Source organism: Podarcis pityusensis (assembly GCF_964106645.2).
Source record: "Podarcis pityusensis genome assembly, chromosome: 12".
Taxonomy (NCBI): domain Eukaryota; kingdom Metazoa; phylum Chordata; class Lepidosauria; order Squamata; family Lacertidae; genus Podarcis; species Podarcis pityusensis.
In genome coordinates this window covers 31,248,924-31,266,157 of record NC_138037.1, presented here as the reverse complement: position 1 = coordinate 31,266,157, position 17,234 = coordinate 31,248,924, and the positions used below count along the sequence as shown (strand labels likewise).

The 17,234-nt window shown below is 42.3% G+C and overlaps 1 protein-coding gene across 1 annotated transcript in view; it reads left to right on the top strand.

The window, feature by feature from the left end:
• VWDE (von Willebrand factor D and EGF domains) overlaps window positions 1–17,234 on the top strand; it is a 46,303-nt gene that overhangs the window by 26,572 nt on the left and 2,497 nt on the right. The window contains exons 16-28 of the mRNA XM_080974533.1: window positions 1,962–2,076; window positions 3,482–3,732; window positions 3,862–4,081; window positions 4,927–5,064; window positions 5,767–5,913; window positions 6,979–7,665; window positions 8,537–8,632; window positions 8,716–8,811; window positions 12,969–13,064; window positions 13,849–13,944; window positions 14,968–15,063; window positions 16,474–16,569; window positions 16,683–16,778. Coding sequence (XP_080830659.1) covers window positions 1,962–2,076; window positions 3,482–3,732; window positions 3,862–4,081; window positions 4,927–5,064; window positions 5,767–5,913; window positions 6,979–7,665; window positions 8,537–8,632; window positions 8,716–8,811; window positions 12,969–13,064; window positions 13,849–13,944; window positions 14,968–15,063; window positions 16,474–16,569; window positions 16,683–16,778 — 2,230 coding nt within the window. The remainder of the gene's footprint in view (window positions 1–1,961; window positions 2,077–3,481; window positions 3,733–3,861; window positions 4,082–4,926; window positions 5,065–5,766; window positions 5,914–6,978; window positions 7,666–8,536; window positions 8,633–8,715; window positions 8,812–12,968; window positions 13,065–13,848; window positions 13,945–14,967; window positions 15,064–16,473; window positions 16,570–16,682; window positions 16,779–17,234) is intronic.

The window sequence follows — 17,234 nt, the reverse complement described above, 5'->3', positions numbered from 1 at the left end:
AAGAGATGATAGAGTGCTCCACCGGGGGTGAAGCCAAACCACTGGAGAATCATAGTGCCTGCTGTGGCTGCAGAGATCGGTAACTCATAACTGCTGCCTCCTGCGTTGTTTTTGCTGCATTAGCAGCGCCAAAGTGACCTCTCTGGAGTGCAAGCCCTGGCAATGTGAATGGGGGTCCTTGGCTGCCCAGATTACAAGCCCCCCCACTCTTGGGCTTGCTGATGTGATGCAAGGGGAAGCAGAGCAATACGTTTGGCAGGAGCCTGGCTCCGGGAGTTGCTGGAAGGAGGTGTACAAGACGTGATCCAACCATCTTGGGGACTCCACTCCATATTTGTGTAGGGTTTGCTCCTCAGCAAGGGAGCGAGTACAGATTTTTCCTTGGGGTTTACTCCCTTAAAGAGCAACACGTTTATTTATGGCACATGTATTCATGACTAGAGTCCACACCATCAGATGCATAGGACCAACAATACTGTCCTAGACATGTCTGCTCAGAAGCAAGCCTGATTGAGTTAAGTGAGACTCCCAGCTAAATGTGTAGGGATAGCAGCATCTGGGGAGTTCCCCATTGGCTATCAGCTCCAACCAGGATGGCCAATAGTCAGTGGTGATGGGAACATGAAACTTTTAAGGTTCACAGGTTGGAAGTAGGCAGTCTGTTACTTGTAATGCCTTACTTCCCAAATTTACTCGTAATGCTGCTTCCCAGCTTCCTACTGGGTTGACAGGATTCATTCCAGAAATAACTTCTGATGTGTTTGTTGCTTGTTTCCAGAAGGGAAAGTGCTCTCTTTCAGCCCTTCCTCCTCCTCCTGTCCTTAAGGTGTCTCACACATCTCTAGGTCTAAGAGGTTATCACAGCCATGACAATATCACTTCCTTGTGTGCGCTACTGAGTCTCACATCTCCTAAATTTGGGATGGGAAAACTATGGCCCTCCAGATGTTCTTGAACTCCGACTCCCACCATCCCTGCTCATTGGCCATGTGGCTGGGGATGATGGGAGTTGTAGTCCAGCATCTGGAGGACTGCCATTTCTCCAACTCTGCCCTAGATCAATAGCAGAGCTGCTTCAGAGCAGCCCTTAGAATCAGCATAACACAGATTTTGTGGAAGCTTTGCACTGCACAACATTGATGGATTGTCTCAGGCACAGAATGGTTTGTTTAAAATATATTTTCTAAGTAAAAACAGGCAGCTTCTACTTGGATGCAAAATGGTATTGTATTACCAGGTATCCACAAAAAAAATTTGATATGAATAAATGTCATCATGCCTGCCCTGCCCTGGTTTCCCCAGACATTGCTAAACTACAAGTCTCACCATCCCTGACCATTGGCCATGCTGACTGGGCTTGATGGAAGAGTCCAACAACATATGGCTGGCACCAGTTCAGGGAAGGATGTGGTAATTCTGTGCAAGTTTACTCAGAAGTAAGTCCCACTGTGTTCAGCAAGAATTCTTCCCAGGCAAATCTCTATGGTATTTGCAACCCAAATTCACAATCTGCTATAGAACAATACAATACAGCATTGAATTTAGTGATCCACTACAAAACCCTCCCAATAATTCAGATTCCCATAGTGGACTTTTGCGTGATCAAGAATTGAAACACCAAACTCAGTCGTTTCAACAAGGCACCTTGAAATCCTATCAGGTATGGACTACAAAGGATTTCCTGAATGCCCTACTGGAAGGCATGTTGTTTGTGCAAGAGCATGGCCATACTCAGTCCAGCCCAAGTTCTGTTAATTTTAGTGACAGTGGTGTAGAATACCTTTCTGAAGACCTGGCTTGTTACAAGTTGTGAACTCTCTGAAGCATGCAAAAATTAAATTGAGGCTGGGGGCATGTGAGAGTAACTAGTAGGCCACTGCTTTGACAGTTTGTGGCACACGAATAAACATGCAGGAAAAATATTCTGAAGTCTTAATGAATGATGTTTTATTTCTGCAAAGGAGAAAACATGCAACATAGATGGACTTTGTTATGGTGAAGGTGACACAAATCCTACAAGCCCTTGCTTACTCTGCAGACCGGAAATATCAAAGTTAACTTGGTCAGTTGCTGAAAGTAAGTTCTAATTAGTTATGAAGCTCACTGGTTCAGATGCCTAAACCTAACAAATGATTTGTATTTTCAGATTCATGCACTTTTTTCCATGTGCATACCAATGTTTACAGTAAACTGTGAAGGAGAGACACATCTCCAGAAAGTTGAGGAGGAGATACATATGACATGGAGCTGGCAGAGGGTCAAGTGTTACTCCTACAAGAATGGGAAACCTTTGGCCCTCCAGATGTTCTTGGACTACAACGTGCATCATTCTTTACCCTTGGCCATGCTGGGTGGAGCTGATTGAAGTTGAGAGTCCAACACCATCTTGGAAGGCCACAGGCTGTCCATTCTTGCCTGAGAGTTTGGAGCAGCACATCACCTCTCTAGACTTTATGACTTGTGAACCTTCTCATGAGAAACAGAAACTTCAGACAAAATTTGATATCTAGCAATTGCTTACCTTGAATCAGCTCATTTTGTTCCTGGCTGCCTGTGCCAGGATGATGGCTAAAGTTCATCATGGGTTCATTTTCCTGATGGATTTGTGCCATTTTGTTCTGTGGCGTAATGCTCTTGGGGGAGGGTGATGTTTATTGCATGTCAGTAGGTCATGAAATGTGTTTCTTCAAGACCTGTTTGCATCCATTGGCACCTGCAAACAGGTCTTGAAGAAACACATTTCATGACCCGCTGAATGTTAAAGAGCCTTGAGTTGGATCCAGACTAACTTAACTGAAGTCCTATTGGTTTCAGTGCGACCTGTGATTAACTCCCTCCCATTGAAATTCCAGGAAATGGAATTGTAGTTGTATCTGATTCCTTGTATAGAGCAATGCCTGCCATCATGATGGGCACAGGCAAGTGGGAAGCAGGAAACCATGTTGTGCAGGAACTCACACACCCCAGTGAAATCCCTTTCAGCAGATGCTTAGAGCCAGTGTCATGGACTGATTGCACAACTTTCCTCAACCTGACAACCCCCAGGTGCAGTTGGACCCCCAAATCCCATCACGCCCAGCCAGCATGGCCAATGGTCAGGGGTGATGGGACTTGGTATCTGACAATATCTGTAAGGCACCGGGTTGGGGAAGGCTGACTTACTGCAATGCTTAATGAAAAAGCACAAGAGGATATCTCCATTGGTAGAGAATGAGACTCTTAATCTCAGGGCTGTGGGTTTGAGCCCCACATTGGGTAAAAGATTCCTGCATTGCAGAGGGTTGCACTAGGTGATCCTTATGCTCTCTTCCAACAACAGCTCTATGATATGGGATCAAGTAAAGCACTGCGGTCAGGTGCACATTTGGTATAGGCCCCTAACAGTGGCTATGTAAGTAGGTGGGGAATAGATAAAAATTTCCTGATGTCATCCGTTTTTCATATTTCTCACTTTGTGGCTGTTCCATTTATTTCCTTTCAGACAACCAGCCTCCTGTATTTCAAAATATGCAAGAAAGGCTGCAGACCTTTTATGGGGAGGATTTTGTGTATCAGTTCTCAGCGACGGACGCAGAAGGCTCTGCCGTCGCTTTCTTATTGAATTCTGGCCCGCCAGGTGCCAGTCTTTCTCCCGCTGGACTCCTGATATGGAAGGCACTGTCGAAGAAGCCTGAGCTGTTTACCTTTTTCATAACGGACGACTGCAGTGCCGAAACCAAAGTTGCAATCGAGGTAATAACTATTGTGGTCAAATAGCCAACGCTAATTGCTATCATGCAGCCATGACAAGAGCTCCATTGCAAATGGAATATCCCATTCAAGAGTAATTATAGCCTGCTGTTTATTGGCCATGTTTTGTAGGTCAGCGTGAAACCATGTGACTGCTTAAATGGAGGGTCCTGTGTGACCGATACCAATTTCCCTCCTGGAAGTGGGAAATATCTGTGCATCTGCATGCCAGGATTTGAAGGTGACCTTTGTCAAGTGAATACCAATGACTGCGCATCCAACCCCTGTGGCCTTGGCAGATGTTTTGATGGAATAAATAGCTTCCGCTGTGAATGTACACCTGGGCTGCAGGGTGAATTGTCACTTATTCTACATTTACATAACAATAATTCAATTACATGCATGATTTCAGGCTCCAGTTTACTGTGAGGTTTATTTAAGCAGAACAAATATTTTTCAAGCATCACTGAGTTAGATCTTCGCGTACGCCTCTTCAGGCCAGTTAAAGCCAATGAGGAAGAGGGGTAAAAGCTTGGCTTTCAAAAAGCTTGTGTGGTTTGCGGATTACAGTGGAAGCTAGAATAAGGAGTTAGAAAGCACAGTGCAATCCTATACATGCCTACTCAGAAGTACATGCAATTGAGTTTAATGAGGCTTGGATGTAGGGTTGTATAGGAACAGGATAGGGTACTATTGAATTAGTCCGCAGACTGCATAGAAGGAGAAAAAACAACTTTTTAAACATAAAATTCATTTTTTAAATTCCGCATAAATATATACATGAAATCATTTTGTCTTAAATCTTATCTGAAACAACCAAACATTAAGAATAAATAGGGGAGATATGTGTCCAGATGAATCTATATGATCAAAACTCAGAATCTCCACCACAGCTGTTTGAAATCAATCCCAAATAACTTTTCCTGAGGCTGGAGGTTTTTTCTGCAAAAGTGGCCATGTTCCCTTAAATGTATATAGAACAAATACATCATAAAAATCCCAGATTTTTGTTTGTTTGTTTGTTTGTTTGTTTGTTTGTTTCTGGAAAAACGAGGGCTTGCTGTCTCCCAAGAGTTAGGCAATGAACCAACGCTTGCTTTCTGTTTTGAAAATCTTTGTGGCTTTTTTTTTTTTGTGAGCTACTAGTTCCCGAAAAGGGCCTTTGATGCATGCCCGAATGTATTTCTTTCTGTTTAGGTAGACATTGCCAAAAAGACCCTGATGAATGCAAATCCAGACCATGCTTCCCTGGAGTAGCTTGCTTCAATACTATGGATTCCTATTATTGTGGTCCATGCCCCACTGGCCTGTACGGAGATGGGAAAAGATGTTACGGTAAAAAGCTATCCTTTTTTCGTCACCAAAAAAAATCATATTTCATTTTATTCCAAGTGTTTTGTTCATTGCACTAAGCCATGCTTAAAATATCGGATGTGCCTAAGGCAGAAACCTGTCTAATAATACTGCCCATATAATAGAAATTCATAGGACTTTCATGCTTGATAGCTGATTCTGTCTATATGGGATAGGAGACATGGTTTTGAATGAGAAAAGTTTTGGTAGACAGGTTGAACGATTGACTTAAGTCAGCCTTCCCAAACCAGTTGCCTTCCAGATTTTTGGGGGAATAACTCCCATCATCCCTGACAATTGTCTGAGCTAACTGGGGCTGATGGGAGTTGGAATCAAACAACAAAAACAATAGCAGCATTTACTGGGTAAGAAACTAAGACTTTCCAAGAGAGGATCAGCACAGCGCGGTAAAATAATTGTGTCTGTATGTGTTTTCCCATATAAGCAACTTCCAATTAAATGTTTGTTTGTACAGTCCATTACTCTGTGTGCTTGCAGAAGATGTGCATAGAATCTTTCTGGCCACAGTCGGAATAGTGAGGCTGGCAGTGGCTGTAACCTGGAACATTGAACATTTTTCAAAAAGCCTAACAATTTTTTATGTAACCCTTTGGCTGTCCTTTAAATAAGCTATCTTTGGTTTGCTATCCCTTTGATTTGGGCATTCTTTTGTTTATGTCACAGCTGGAATAAAACCAACAAGTAAGGCTCCCTCTGGTCGTTTGACTCCAGAAGATGGATATAACAAAATAGACCCCAGTGAAAAAATCGGTGCAGGCAATAATCACGGATATAGCATTGCTGGTGCCCATACTGATGAAAATGTCTCTGGCAAGTAAAGAGCTCAGGTTTATGTTATTCATATATATTTTTAAGATAGAAGAACTGGGTGGGAGGCAAACATTATTAGAATTCCTTCTGATTTCTGAACATCAGAATGAACGGCATTGTATTCCTGGGGATATTCCATTTCTGAAAACAGAATGACATTTGCCTGAAGGAGTGTCTCCACCCCCATTGTTCAACCCAGACACTGAGGTCCAGCTCCAAGGGCCTTCTGGCAGTTCCCTCACTGCGAGAAGCCAAGTTACAGGGAACCAGGCAGAGGGCCTTCTCGGTAGTGGTGCCAGCCCTGTGGAATGCCCTCCCATCAGATGTCAAAGAAATAAAAAACTATCTGACATTTAGAAGACATCTGAAGACAGTCCTGTTTAGGGAAGTTTTTAATGACTGATGTTTTGATGTATTTTTAACCTTTCGTTGAAGCCACCCAGAGTGGCTGGGGAAACCCAGCCAGATGGGCGGGGTAATAATAATAATAATAATAATAATAATAATAATAATAATAGGCATGGCTGGCTGTAATCTTGAGCAGGTGCATTCCTCACTGAAACACTTTTTGCAGGCCCTAGTCTTCCTTTATGCCTCATTCTCATTACTCTTACTTTGCATAAGCTCTTGGCTTCACTGTTTTCTGTTTTTCTATCCATCTTGCTTAGGCTGTAGGTTCTGGAGAATGTATTATCCAAAGGAAGATGGACTTAAAAACAGGAAAGAATATGGAAAGGGTTTGTGTTGCGGCTCACTTCTTGTGCAGGCTACTGATAGGTAGATGCTAAGGAGTATTAAATTCAGGTTTATGTTTTACACTCCCTGCCAACTCTCCGTTACGTCTTATGCTCCCCGCCGACAATTCTGGGAGCTCTTGTTTGGGTTTAACGTTCTGTGTGTTTTTCTAGTAGACTTCTAATGCTAAGTACACCGCAGCAAGCACGACTGGAAAAATCCAGATATATGTAGAAGTCTACTTTCTTTTTTTACTTTTTAAAAACTATTCTCTTTGAAATGTAAATCTTGTAATAATGCTCTTGTGTCTGTCTCCTGTTTGTTTGGCAGGTTTCCTGCAACTGTCAACTGCTGAGGTTCCAAATACCACAGACTTCCCTCTTAATCCCACAGATGTTCCCAGAAGTTTCATTCCCACAGAAGTAGCCAACAGCAGTCCATCCGTTTCTGCAGCCAAAACAACTGTGTCTTCACATGTATTCATTTCCCAGAGCCCAGCTTTGAGAAAGCCTGTTAGTAGTGCATCCCCTGATTATGCATTAGGTGCCAGTACTGTAAACATACATTCTGGCACCGCAAAGGAAGAGTCAGCAGCAGATGCAGTAGGCTCTGCATCTGACACGCCACTTAGGAATAAGACAGTATTTCCTGAGAAGACGACGGTGGCACGAGAGCAGATCTATTCTCCCCTAGAAGCCAGCTTAACACTGAGCAGCAAAGCTAACGTGACACTAATAACCAACAAAGAACTGGGAGGAGGAAGTGGCCACAAATTCCAAAGGCCATTTGGTAAACCTAAAGACAGCACTTTGCAACCCACCTTTGAAAGGTTTGCTGTGACCCTCCAAAGGCCTGGCACGGATCGAAAATCAGGCTCTGTGTCAACTGTTTCCTTGTTACTCACTTGTGCAGAGTCACCCTGTTTCCCCAGGGTTCCTTGTGAGCCAAGTGAAAATGGAAGCTTCAGATGCGGTCGTTGTCCTTTCGGTTATTACGGAGATGGTATTATTTGTAGAGGTACTGCGGCAACATATGTTTTGCTATTTTGTTGCAACATAATCCTATTTCCAGCAGATGTTCTTGCCGAACTTTTACAATGGCGGTAGAGGCCTGATATGCACATAACGCTAAACTGTGGTTTATTAAAGTATGGTTTAGTATGGTTTATTATCCGTTGCTTACCGGTAGGTTTGTGTGTAAACCCAGCCCAGTGTTTACTGTTAACAAACATGATGTAAAGTCATGTTTATGTTGTTGGCTTAGGAACCTTTGATTATATGTGAACTCAGCACCCTTTACCATGGCTTGAGCACTCCACTCCAGAGGTTTACCAAACTACAAACACATGAGGCATGAGCAGCTGGAAACAAACTTTGGAGGAACAAACCATGTTTTGTTTGATTATCTGTGAAACAACTTATGGTCACCTCATGATTTTGCTTAAACAAGCTAAGGCTTATTGTTATGTGTGAACCAGACCAGAGAGCTGGACAGCTTGCTGTTTCCAAGCTGCATGGGGTATACAAACATTTAGGGTAGTTTGCTGTTCTATGTGAAACTTTGCATGGCTGAGTTGTGTCTAAAGAGCAGTCATGGTGGGGAAGGAGAGGGGAGCAGGAGCACTATCAACAAGGTCACAGAAATGGCACAAATGGCTCCCCAAATGCACATTCTGTTCACTGATCATTGCGTTTCACCCTATCTGCTGGTGGCCACATGTGATGGGGTTGCAGAAGAACTTGAACTTCATATTTCCACAAACTGATGGAAAGTATAGTGTTTTCAAGGTCAATGCTGTTAGCTAATTTTGCATGCTAGGTATTGAAAGTGAATACCACAAACCAGATGAGTTACTGATCTTATTTCCCCCGGTTTTTCTCTCTCATAGCGATATGCAGGCATAACTGTGGTGAAAACATGGAATGTGTGGCACCCAATACTTGCAGGTGTAAGCCTGGTTACTCCGGCCGTAGCTGTCAAGCTGGTGAGTGATGCCTGTTTTATGCACCCTCTGCATTTAATAATATTAAATGGTACATCTAAGAATTTAATGTTGGTTTTATACAGCTCTGTGTCGACCAGAGTGCAAAAACAATGGGAAATGCACCCAGCCTAATGTATGTGAATGCCCCCCCGGATTCAGTGGCCCCATCTGTGACGAAGGTAACACTGGGCTGTCCTTTTAAAATTAAAGGATGACCCAAAATGCATGCTGAATGTCGGTGTCAAAATTGATTCTCAGAAGTTGCAGTGTCAGCTATTTCACTCCTACCAGAAAACAGCTGAAACAAATGAAAAAGTTGTATTTCGTGTTTATCACAATGTTCCCACAACAGCAGAAACTCTAGTGCACCACTCTTGGTCCTAAAGGTATTCCAAAGAACTGCAGCTGTGCTGAGAATAGCAATAATGGCACCCTGCATGAGGCAGGCAACTCTTGTTCAGTTCTAACAGTTTGCTGCCATGTATCTGGTGCAAAGATCTGTTCTGTTGTATCTGGCCTTAGAATGGCTGGAATGCATGCATGAGTCACCCCCAAGCTCTTCTCAGTTCTATTTGTGTCCTATTCCATCTTCCTTAATTCTACCCTGCATCACAGCTTTGTGTTATATTTTTGGTGTGATAAATGTGTAGGGAAGGTATAGTAGGGATATTGATGAATCTGTCAATTGTTTTTTCTATGTTTCTCATTTTTTCCACTTTTTAAAAAAATAATATTTATTGCTTTTAAACCTTACAAAAAGAAGAAAAGAAAGAAAAAAGAAAAGAAGAAGAAAAGCAAAAAAGAAAACAGTACAATACAATCTATAAACAATACAGAGCACAACATTAACATTAACACATTAAACAAAACAAAAGCAAAAACAATTCAAAAAACACACATCATACCATCTCAATATCCTCTCTTTCATTCCCTTGTTTCATCGACCTCCTCTCACCTCCCTTTTTGTATTCCATTTCTATTAATTGTTTCAGCAAATCCTTTCCATCTTTCTCTATTTTCTGTCATGTAATTATCTTAACATATTTTAACCTTATTTTCCATTCATACTATAATACTTATTTATACTTAATTCCTTAAAATATTTCTACTAAAGCAGTATAATTCCCTTCCAACATTTTTCTAACACTCATTAATTTTACATTATTTCCATATATAGATTTTAAACTTTTTCCAATATTCTTCCACCGTCTCTTCTCCCTGGTCTCGGGTTCTGCCAGTCATTTCCATCAATTCCTTATAGCCCATCAACCTGGTGATCTTCTGTCCGAGGCTCTTAACTCTTTTCCAGGTCCCTTCTGCAAGTCTTCTTCATGTTTATACATGCACTTTACTTTGTCTTCTCCTGATCTTGTTCTTATTTTCCTTCCTTTGATACTGAAAAGTAGATCTCCGGGAAATTCCCATCTAGCAATGTTTTTATTCCTTCTCGACAAGTCAACTAAATCTCCATAGTTAGAACTGAAATTCAAAAGATATTTCCAGCCGTGTTTCAAAGTTCCTCCAAGTCTGGCAGTCCCCACAACTCCAGTCTCCTCCTGACCCAAGTCCAGGTCCCAAAGGTCAGTAAACCCCTGCATTAGGGGATCTATCCAACTTTCTTTCTCTAGTCCAGGCGGGGCTCCAATCCTAAAAGACTGGCTTTCTCTAAATTCAGTCTTGGAAGGCATCAACTTATAATCATTGAGTTGCAACTGTACGGCTGGGGCACTCTTCCTCTCCACTTGTGCCACTTTAGGTTCCACAGCAAAAGCTTTCTCCCCCGCCTTCTCTTCAATTTGACATGTCAAAATAGATCCCTGTATCGATTCCTGAATAATTTCTGTATTAATATTGACTTTTTGTGCCAAATTAGTCACTTTTTGTTCCAAGTTCTCAATTTTTATAGTCCTCGCATCCGTCTTCCTATAAAGCTGTTCCAGTGAATCGTTAATCTTACAAAATGCAACCACTAAGGCTTCTTCTGTCAACATTCTTAACGATTCAAGGTCAATCCCAGATTCTCACAGTTTTATCATGCAGGTGGAAAATTCCCCCAGCTCAGCTCTTGTAACAATTTCAAAAGCTTCCTCTAGGGGGAAACAATTTCTATTTGTATCAATGCTTTTAAGCACAGTTCAAACAATAAAGTTAGTTTCAATTCTCAGTTACTTTTACTCCTTTTTAAACGCAGAAGGAGACAATGGAAACAATGTATTTCTCTTCTTTAACTTACTGTCAGCAGACGATCTATTCACAGTCAATGAGCATATCCAAAACTTCGATGCTTACTAGCGGCCCGTTTCCAGGTTCAGAGCGGTGGTAACTTGACTTTCTTCACTCTCTCCTGCAGGCTTATGCGATCTTAAATTTTCCCCCTCTTCTCCTGCTTCCAAGGGCGTTTTGATGATTTAACCGATGGAAGTTTAATCCTTTATGAGAGACTTTCCAAGGCTTTAGCTTGCAGCCTCTTTGCTTCAATCTGTTTACAAAAGGGGGAGGCGGACTTCCTGTTTGAAACCTCCCCGTTTCGGTGCCAAATTAAGACGTTTAAAAATCCAATTTTCCGTTCTACTCACGGGTAGTTGTTTTAAGATCAAATTGTCCACAGGAAAAAGTCAGCGCTCTCCAGCAACAGCAATGCGGCTTCACTCCGTGAAAGAAGCAGCCGATTCAAAGCACCGCGCCACTCACCCCACGTCGCTCCGGATCCCCGAAACCGGGTTTCCCCGCGAGTAGGGGAGGCGCAAAAGGTGCCAGCCGAATCCCACGTTCACAGGCCAGACCCTGATTTCCACGAAGCAAATTCCTCCCGGTCAGAGGAATTCAGCCATTGTTGGAGGCGTCAACCCGGAAGTCGCCATTTTTTCCACTTTTAAATGCAATTCACTTTTCTGCAGCAATTTGTATTTTAAAAAGAATCCTCATGAAAGTTTACCAGCATTTTAGGGCAGATTTCACCTAATACATACATTCTCCCCCCTATGCAGTTTTTAATGTATGCCTTTTGGAAGGAAATTTCCTAAACGTAATGCATTAATTATGTTATTTTCAATCATGTGTGCACACTTCCCCTAAAACACTTGTTTCTGCACCCATTAGTTGACTGGAGAACTGCGTCACAAAATTTGGAGACACGCAAACTGTGGTTCGCACATTGAATTGAAAAGCGCAGATTAGGAAGTTTCTCAGTAAAAGGCAAACAAAATCGAATTTCTCCCCACACCGCCCAGAATATACCTCCCAACTCTCCATCTTAACAATATCCATACACACATATACTTGTCCTTAAAGACCCTATATTTTTGGAATCATAGTTCCCATGCCTGTTCATATGTATAAAGATGGATGTCAATGGTGGTCATTTTATTGATGGCCAACATTTTGACATATTGTCTAAATACACGGTACTCAGTGAAACATATCCCTCACGGCCAAATTAATGTTTCCTTTAGAATACATAATCTAAAGGCCAGTGCTATTTTTCTGGAAAGAGAGGTGCCGGAACTCACCATGAACACCTCCCTTGTTCTCTTAGCCCACCTGAGAGGGGCCAGAACTGAGTTCAGGTGTGTTCTGGCTGAAAAAAGCCCTGCTAAAGGCCCAACTCTCCTTCCAGGTTCTTGGTGAGGAGGAGGAGTAATATAGTAGGCCAGTTGTTTTAATGGTGAGAAGGAGGAGATGGAGTAAGTTATGGAAGATTGTAAAAAACAACAACATTTCAATATTGTGTTGCTTTACTGTATACGGTCTGCTTGGATTATATAACTCACCCTGGGATTGCTTGCCTGTGAAGCACAGGATGATAATGAAATAAATGAAATAGCCCTTGGGGTCTTAAATCTGCCATGGAGCACATTTCCTGTCATTAAGCTACTTAGACCACTGTCAAAAACAAACATAGATTGAGTTCAGCACTGACATTTACCAGTGTTGTCTCTGTTGATATCGTCAGAGTGATGCCTATTTATACGCATACTTAAGTTGGATCCCTGCTAAAACCAGGATATTCTCGATATTCCAAGAAGCAGCTTCAGTTGTTTCTTTAACAAGATGATGGCAATTTCAAATGGTTCGCAAGCAAACCTGAACTGGTTTTGTTCAAAGGCAGGATGAACTGAGATGCATTCTGCGAGTCTCCTTCTTCACAAGTTGTTGTCCTGCCTTTTGACCACTAGGTGGGGACATGGACCCAACATGATAGTTTTGCGAGTAACCAATGCAAAAATAGTGTTGTAGAAATCTTTTCTTTCTATTTTTACACCTTTTGTTTAAAAGTTTCTAATGTTAATTGATTTCTGGAACTGATATCTTGACCAGTCTCCCTTTCCACCTCCAGCACATTGTGAGCCACCTTGCCAACATGGAGGGACCTGTCTGACCAGAAACCTTTGCACTTGCCCATATGGGTTTGTGGGTCCACATTGTGAAACAAGTAAGTAATGGAATATGTGACAAACATATAAACAAAGCATCCTGGTGTCGCAAGATGCACATAGATAAGAGGTACTATACGTTTCTGATGTTCGGTGCCCCAAAATAATCTCTTGGTGAATTTGTCAGAAATAAATTAGTTTGCTTTTTTTTAAATCGACCTTCCTGATTTTTCCAAAGAAACTCAAGGCAACTAATCAATAATATAATACAAACAACCCCCCAAATTAAACCATATCACACAAAATACAGCATAAAACAAAACAAAAAAATGAAAACAATGCCAAAATCACCAGCGAAAACCCTCAAAACTAAGCCAGTGAATAAATTAATTGGAGGTCATTTGTTTATTTGATTCCATAACCATTCTTCACCAGTTAGTCCCAGAGTATGTTACAACAATATACTTTGCAATGATAAAAAACAGAAAAATACACCTATGACTTCTATTTAGCTGTTTGGATGGAATAATACATACTAACAGCAACCTCTTTGATGTCAACAGGCCTGTTCTAAGCATGGTTAAGTCCCGATTCAGCTAAATATCTTGAGGTGTAGTTCTCGTTATTTTCTCTTTGTAAACCACTTTGAGGTTTGTTTGTTTTTACAATCGATTGGTGTGTAAATCTTATTAAATAAATATCATAGCAGAAAGACAATTGCAGACAAAACCTGGGAAATTATTTGGGTGTATATAGATATGCAATAAAGATATGACAGCAACCCCTTTTTTCTCTACTAACTTCTGTTTATTTTGTTTCTTAAACACTGGTTGCTTGGTTTAGTGGTTTGCAACAGGCACTGTGAAAATGGCGGTGAATGTCTCGCCCCAGATGTCTGCCAGTGCAGGGTTGGCTGGAATGGACCCACATGCAGCACAGGTAAAAAAAGTATAGCCCCAAAGGCCATTTATTTGCAGTAAAACCATACACACACGTTGCCACCAAGAGAGACAAGATCAGCTCAAAAATGCTGAAATCACGATTGGTGATATGAAAAGTGGCAGGCTTTGAAGGACCAGCGTTACGCTGGTTGTGGAAAGAGATTTATTTGCACAAGTGTTAAGGTAGAGATGGAGAGGGAGCGGCTCCCACAAGAACTTCTGTCTGGAAAGCTTCTGTAAGAACCACATGGTGGAGCTCTGCTCAGTCTTCCTCTGCAGAATAACAGTCAAGGCTTCAATCCTACTTAAGGAAGTTATGGAAGGAGAATTTGCTGCTTGGATCTCTCCACTGAAGCCACATGAGCTCTTGCCTGCTCCTCCCCTCAGCAGCCTCTGGCTTCCTAGTTTAAACTGGGGTTTAGGGAGGTGGGTTCCAACCTTCTAGAGAGGCTTGTGGGGGAAGTCAGGGGTTGCTATAGCTTTGAAAATCAAATACCCTCTTATGTGTGCAAGATCAGCTTTAATAATATTTCATGCAGTTTCTTGTAGTTCTCACTGATTTTTTAAACACTGGGTAGGACTGTCACCTGGCCTCTTTTAAGCTACCCAACTAGGGTTTTTCTTGTTTGTTTGTTTGTTTGTTTGTTTGTTTGTTCTATCCCCCCCCCCCTTGTGTTTTGTTCTCCCGGAAAAGGAGGGTGTTTTGTTGTTAATTACAGTTTCCGTGCTAGTTGTGAAAAGGCATTTCTAACTGAGCATATATTTATATAAGCCACCTATGCAAATAAGCATAGGTTATTCTTTTGTCTTTTGGCCTGGTAGATATAGCAGCCCTCCTTCCAAAGAACAGTTCAAAGCAAATTACACTTCAGTTATTTCTCCCATTACAACTTAGTTAAGTGACTTAAAGAAGTATTTGTGTGCAGTGAAATGAAATCGCTACATGGCACACATGCTTAAATGTGTTTCCACTTAACCTTTAAAATGAAATACTCTTCTCTTCTCTCCTTGTCTTCTCTAGCTGTGTGTGACCCAGTGTGTCTCAATGGCGGATCCTGTATTAAACCAAACATTTGCCTTTGCCCCAATGGATTCTTCGGTGCCTATTGCCAGAATGGTAATTTTGTTGTGCTATTTTAAAAGAAACGTGCAATAATTAATGGTTCCCCCCCCACACACTTCTACTTTTCAGGGAAGAAACATTGATAGAATGGCTCCAAATGGATCATATAGCAGGCACAAAGGGCATTGGGATGGGGTGGTGACCCCTTCGTCTTTGCGGTGGACCCCACAACTTCTGTGCCTCCACCCATTTCGGTTATGGGCACTCTGCACAATCCAGTGCTGGCAAAACATGTAATTAGCACATGCAAATTTGTGTCATGGACCAGTGCTCTAAAAACACCCCTGGTGGGGGTAATGTAGCTTATCGTGGTCCAAGCATTGGGCAAACCCAAGCATTTGGTCAGAATTTGTAGGAGCTGAAGGAGAGCGATTGTTGCAGAAGCACTGCTGGATCCAGATGGAGGGTTTCATTGCAATAAGGTTTCAGCCTTTCCCATTTTAACCATATTGTGGCAGGGTAGCGGGGGGCAGGTCTCAACTCCAGCACCACTCACCATATACGACCCACTTTATACACTGCCCCACCTTTGATCTTCATCAGATTGTGCTGATGGGGAATGAATAGGCCTAAGTGTGGACAGTCAGTAGTCGCAGGCTTCAGAGCAGCAGTAGCTGTTCTAATTAAGAAGCTGGAGAGAACCGATCAGCTCCCATTCTCAACCCTCAATGACGAGAATTTCAGATCTAACTAGATCGGGGGTGGGGAACCTTTAAAACCCCGTGGGCGGCATTCCCTTCTGAGGGTCACATGAGTAGCTTACACTAGTGGCAAAAATTGTGGAAACCTTTTGGAAAAAGCATATTTCTGAGGTTTGATGGCTCATAACACTTTTTTTGAGTAATACCATAAAATTATATATCAATGGAAAGATAAGTTAATGAAGAATGTAAAGCAATGAAGTTTGTCCAATTATCTGTATTCTATCCAAAATTATAGCCAAATGACCAGAAAATGGAAGCACAACTTGCTTAGGTTGATATGCAATCGCTTTCCTTCGTTTGAATGTAGCCAATGAGCACGAGTGTTTAGAGAGTCAATCCGGTGTTATGAAGCATCAAACCTCAGAAATACACTTTTCCCCAAAAGGTTTCCACAATTTTGGCCACTAGTGTGCTTGTGCTCACACACCCCTCTGTGCCCTCCATCCCGTGAAACCAGAGGCATGATCAGAGTTCAAGGACACATTCCAGTCTGGCAAAAACAGGATGTGAAGGGGAGCCAATGAGGGGATGTGGCCTGCGAAGAATCTGGAGGGCCAGATACAGAAGAGTTGAGGGCCGCATCCCGCACCCCTTCCTAAGGTGCTTTTTCCCTGTAGAAAAGAAAATGAAAATAATAGGCCACTCTGCTATGCAACACTCGAACCACTGCCTCACTTCTCTCTCTCTCTCTTGTCTTTAGCCATCTGCAACCCTGCCTGTAAGAATGGCGGCCACTGCATGAGAAACAATGTTTGCGCCTGTCCTGGCGGCTACAGTGGCCGACGGTGTGAAAAAAGTAAGACTGCTTCATAAAAAAAACTGCTCTCGCATCTCAGCACGCCGACTCAGGGCGATGCCAGCAGCTCAGTCGTGTGTGCTGAGCGTTTTCTCATTGCTCTTTGGTTCCAGGTGTCTGTGACCCGGTATGCATGAACAGAGGAAGATGCGTGGGCCCAAACGTTTGTTCCTGCCCATCGGGCTGGAGAGGCAAAAGATGTAACACTCGTAGGTATTACTCTCAGCCGCTTGGAAAAGGAGAAGCCTGTTAAATTGGGCGTATAAAAAAGGCTCTCCATCCAAGCTACAGCAATAAGTAGCATTTAATTTAGATTTGCTTGTAACTGGAGGGCATCTTTCCACTGCTGCTTAATGTGACCCTGAGGGTTTTCCTGTCTAAATGATGGAAGCAGGTCTTAGCTTCTGCTCCAGAATGGCATGCTCAGATTTCCTTGTTTATCTCCGTTCTTAAGCAAACAGGCTTTGAATGCTCAACTTAGTATCTCACTGGCACAGCATGTCTCCCTCAGTCTTTTTGAAGCATTACCACAGTTCTGGAAGACAAATTCCCATTTCTCCTCCAGAAGACATGAGGCTGTAGCTTGATTAAACTAATGCAAATGAGGTCAACATTAGGTTGCATTAATTTCATATATAAAAAGCCGGCGAATGCCATTGCCAAGA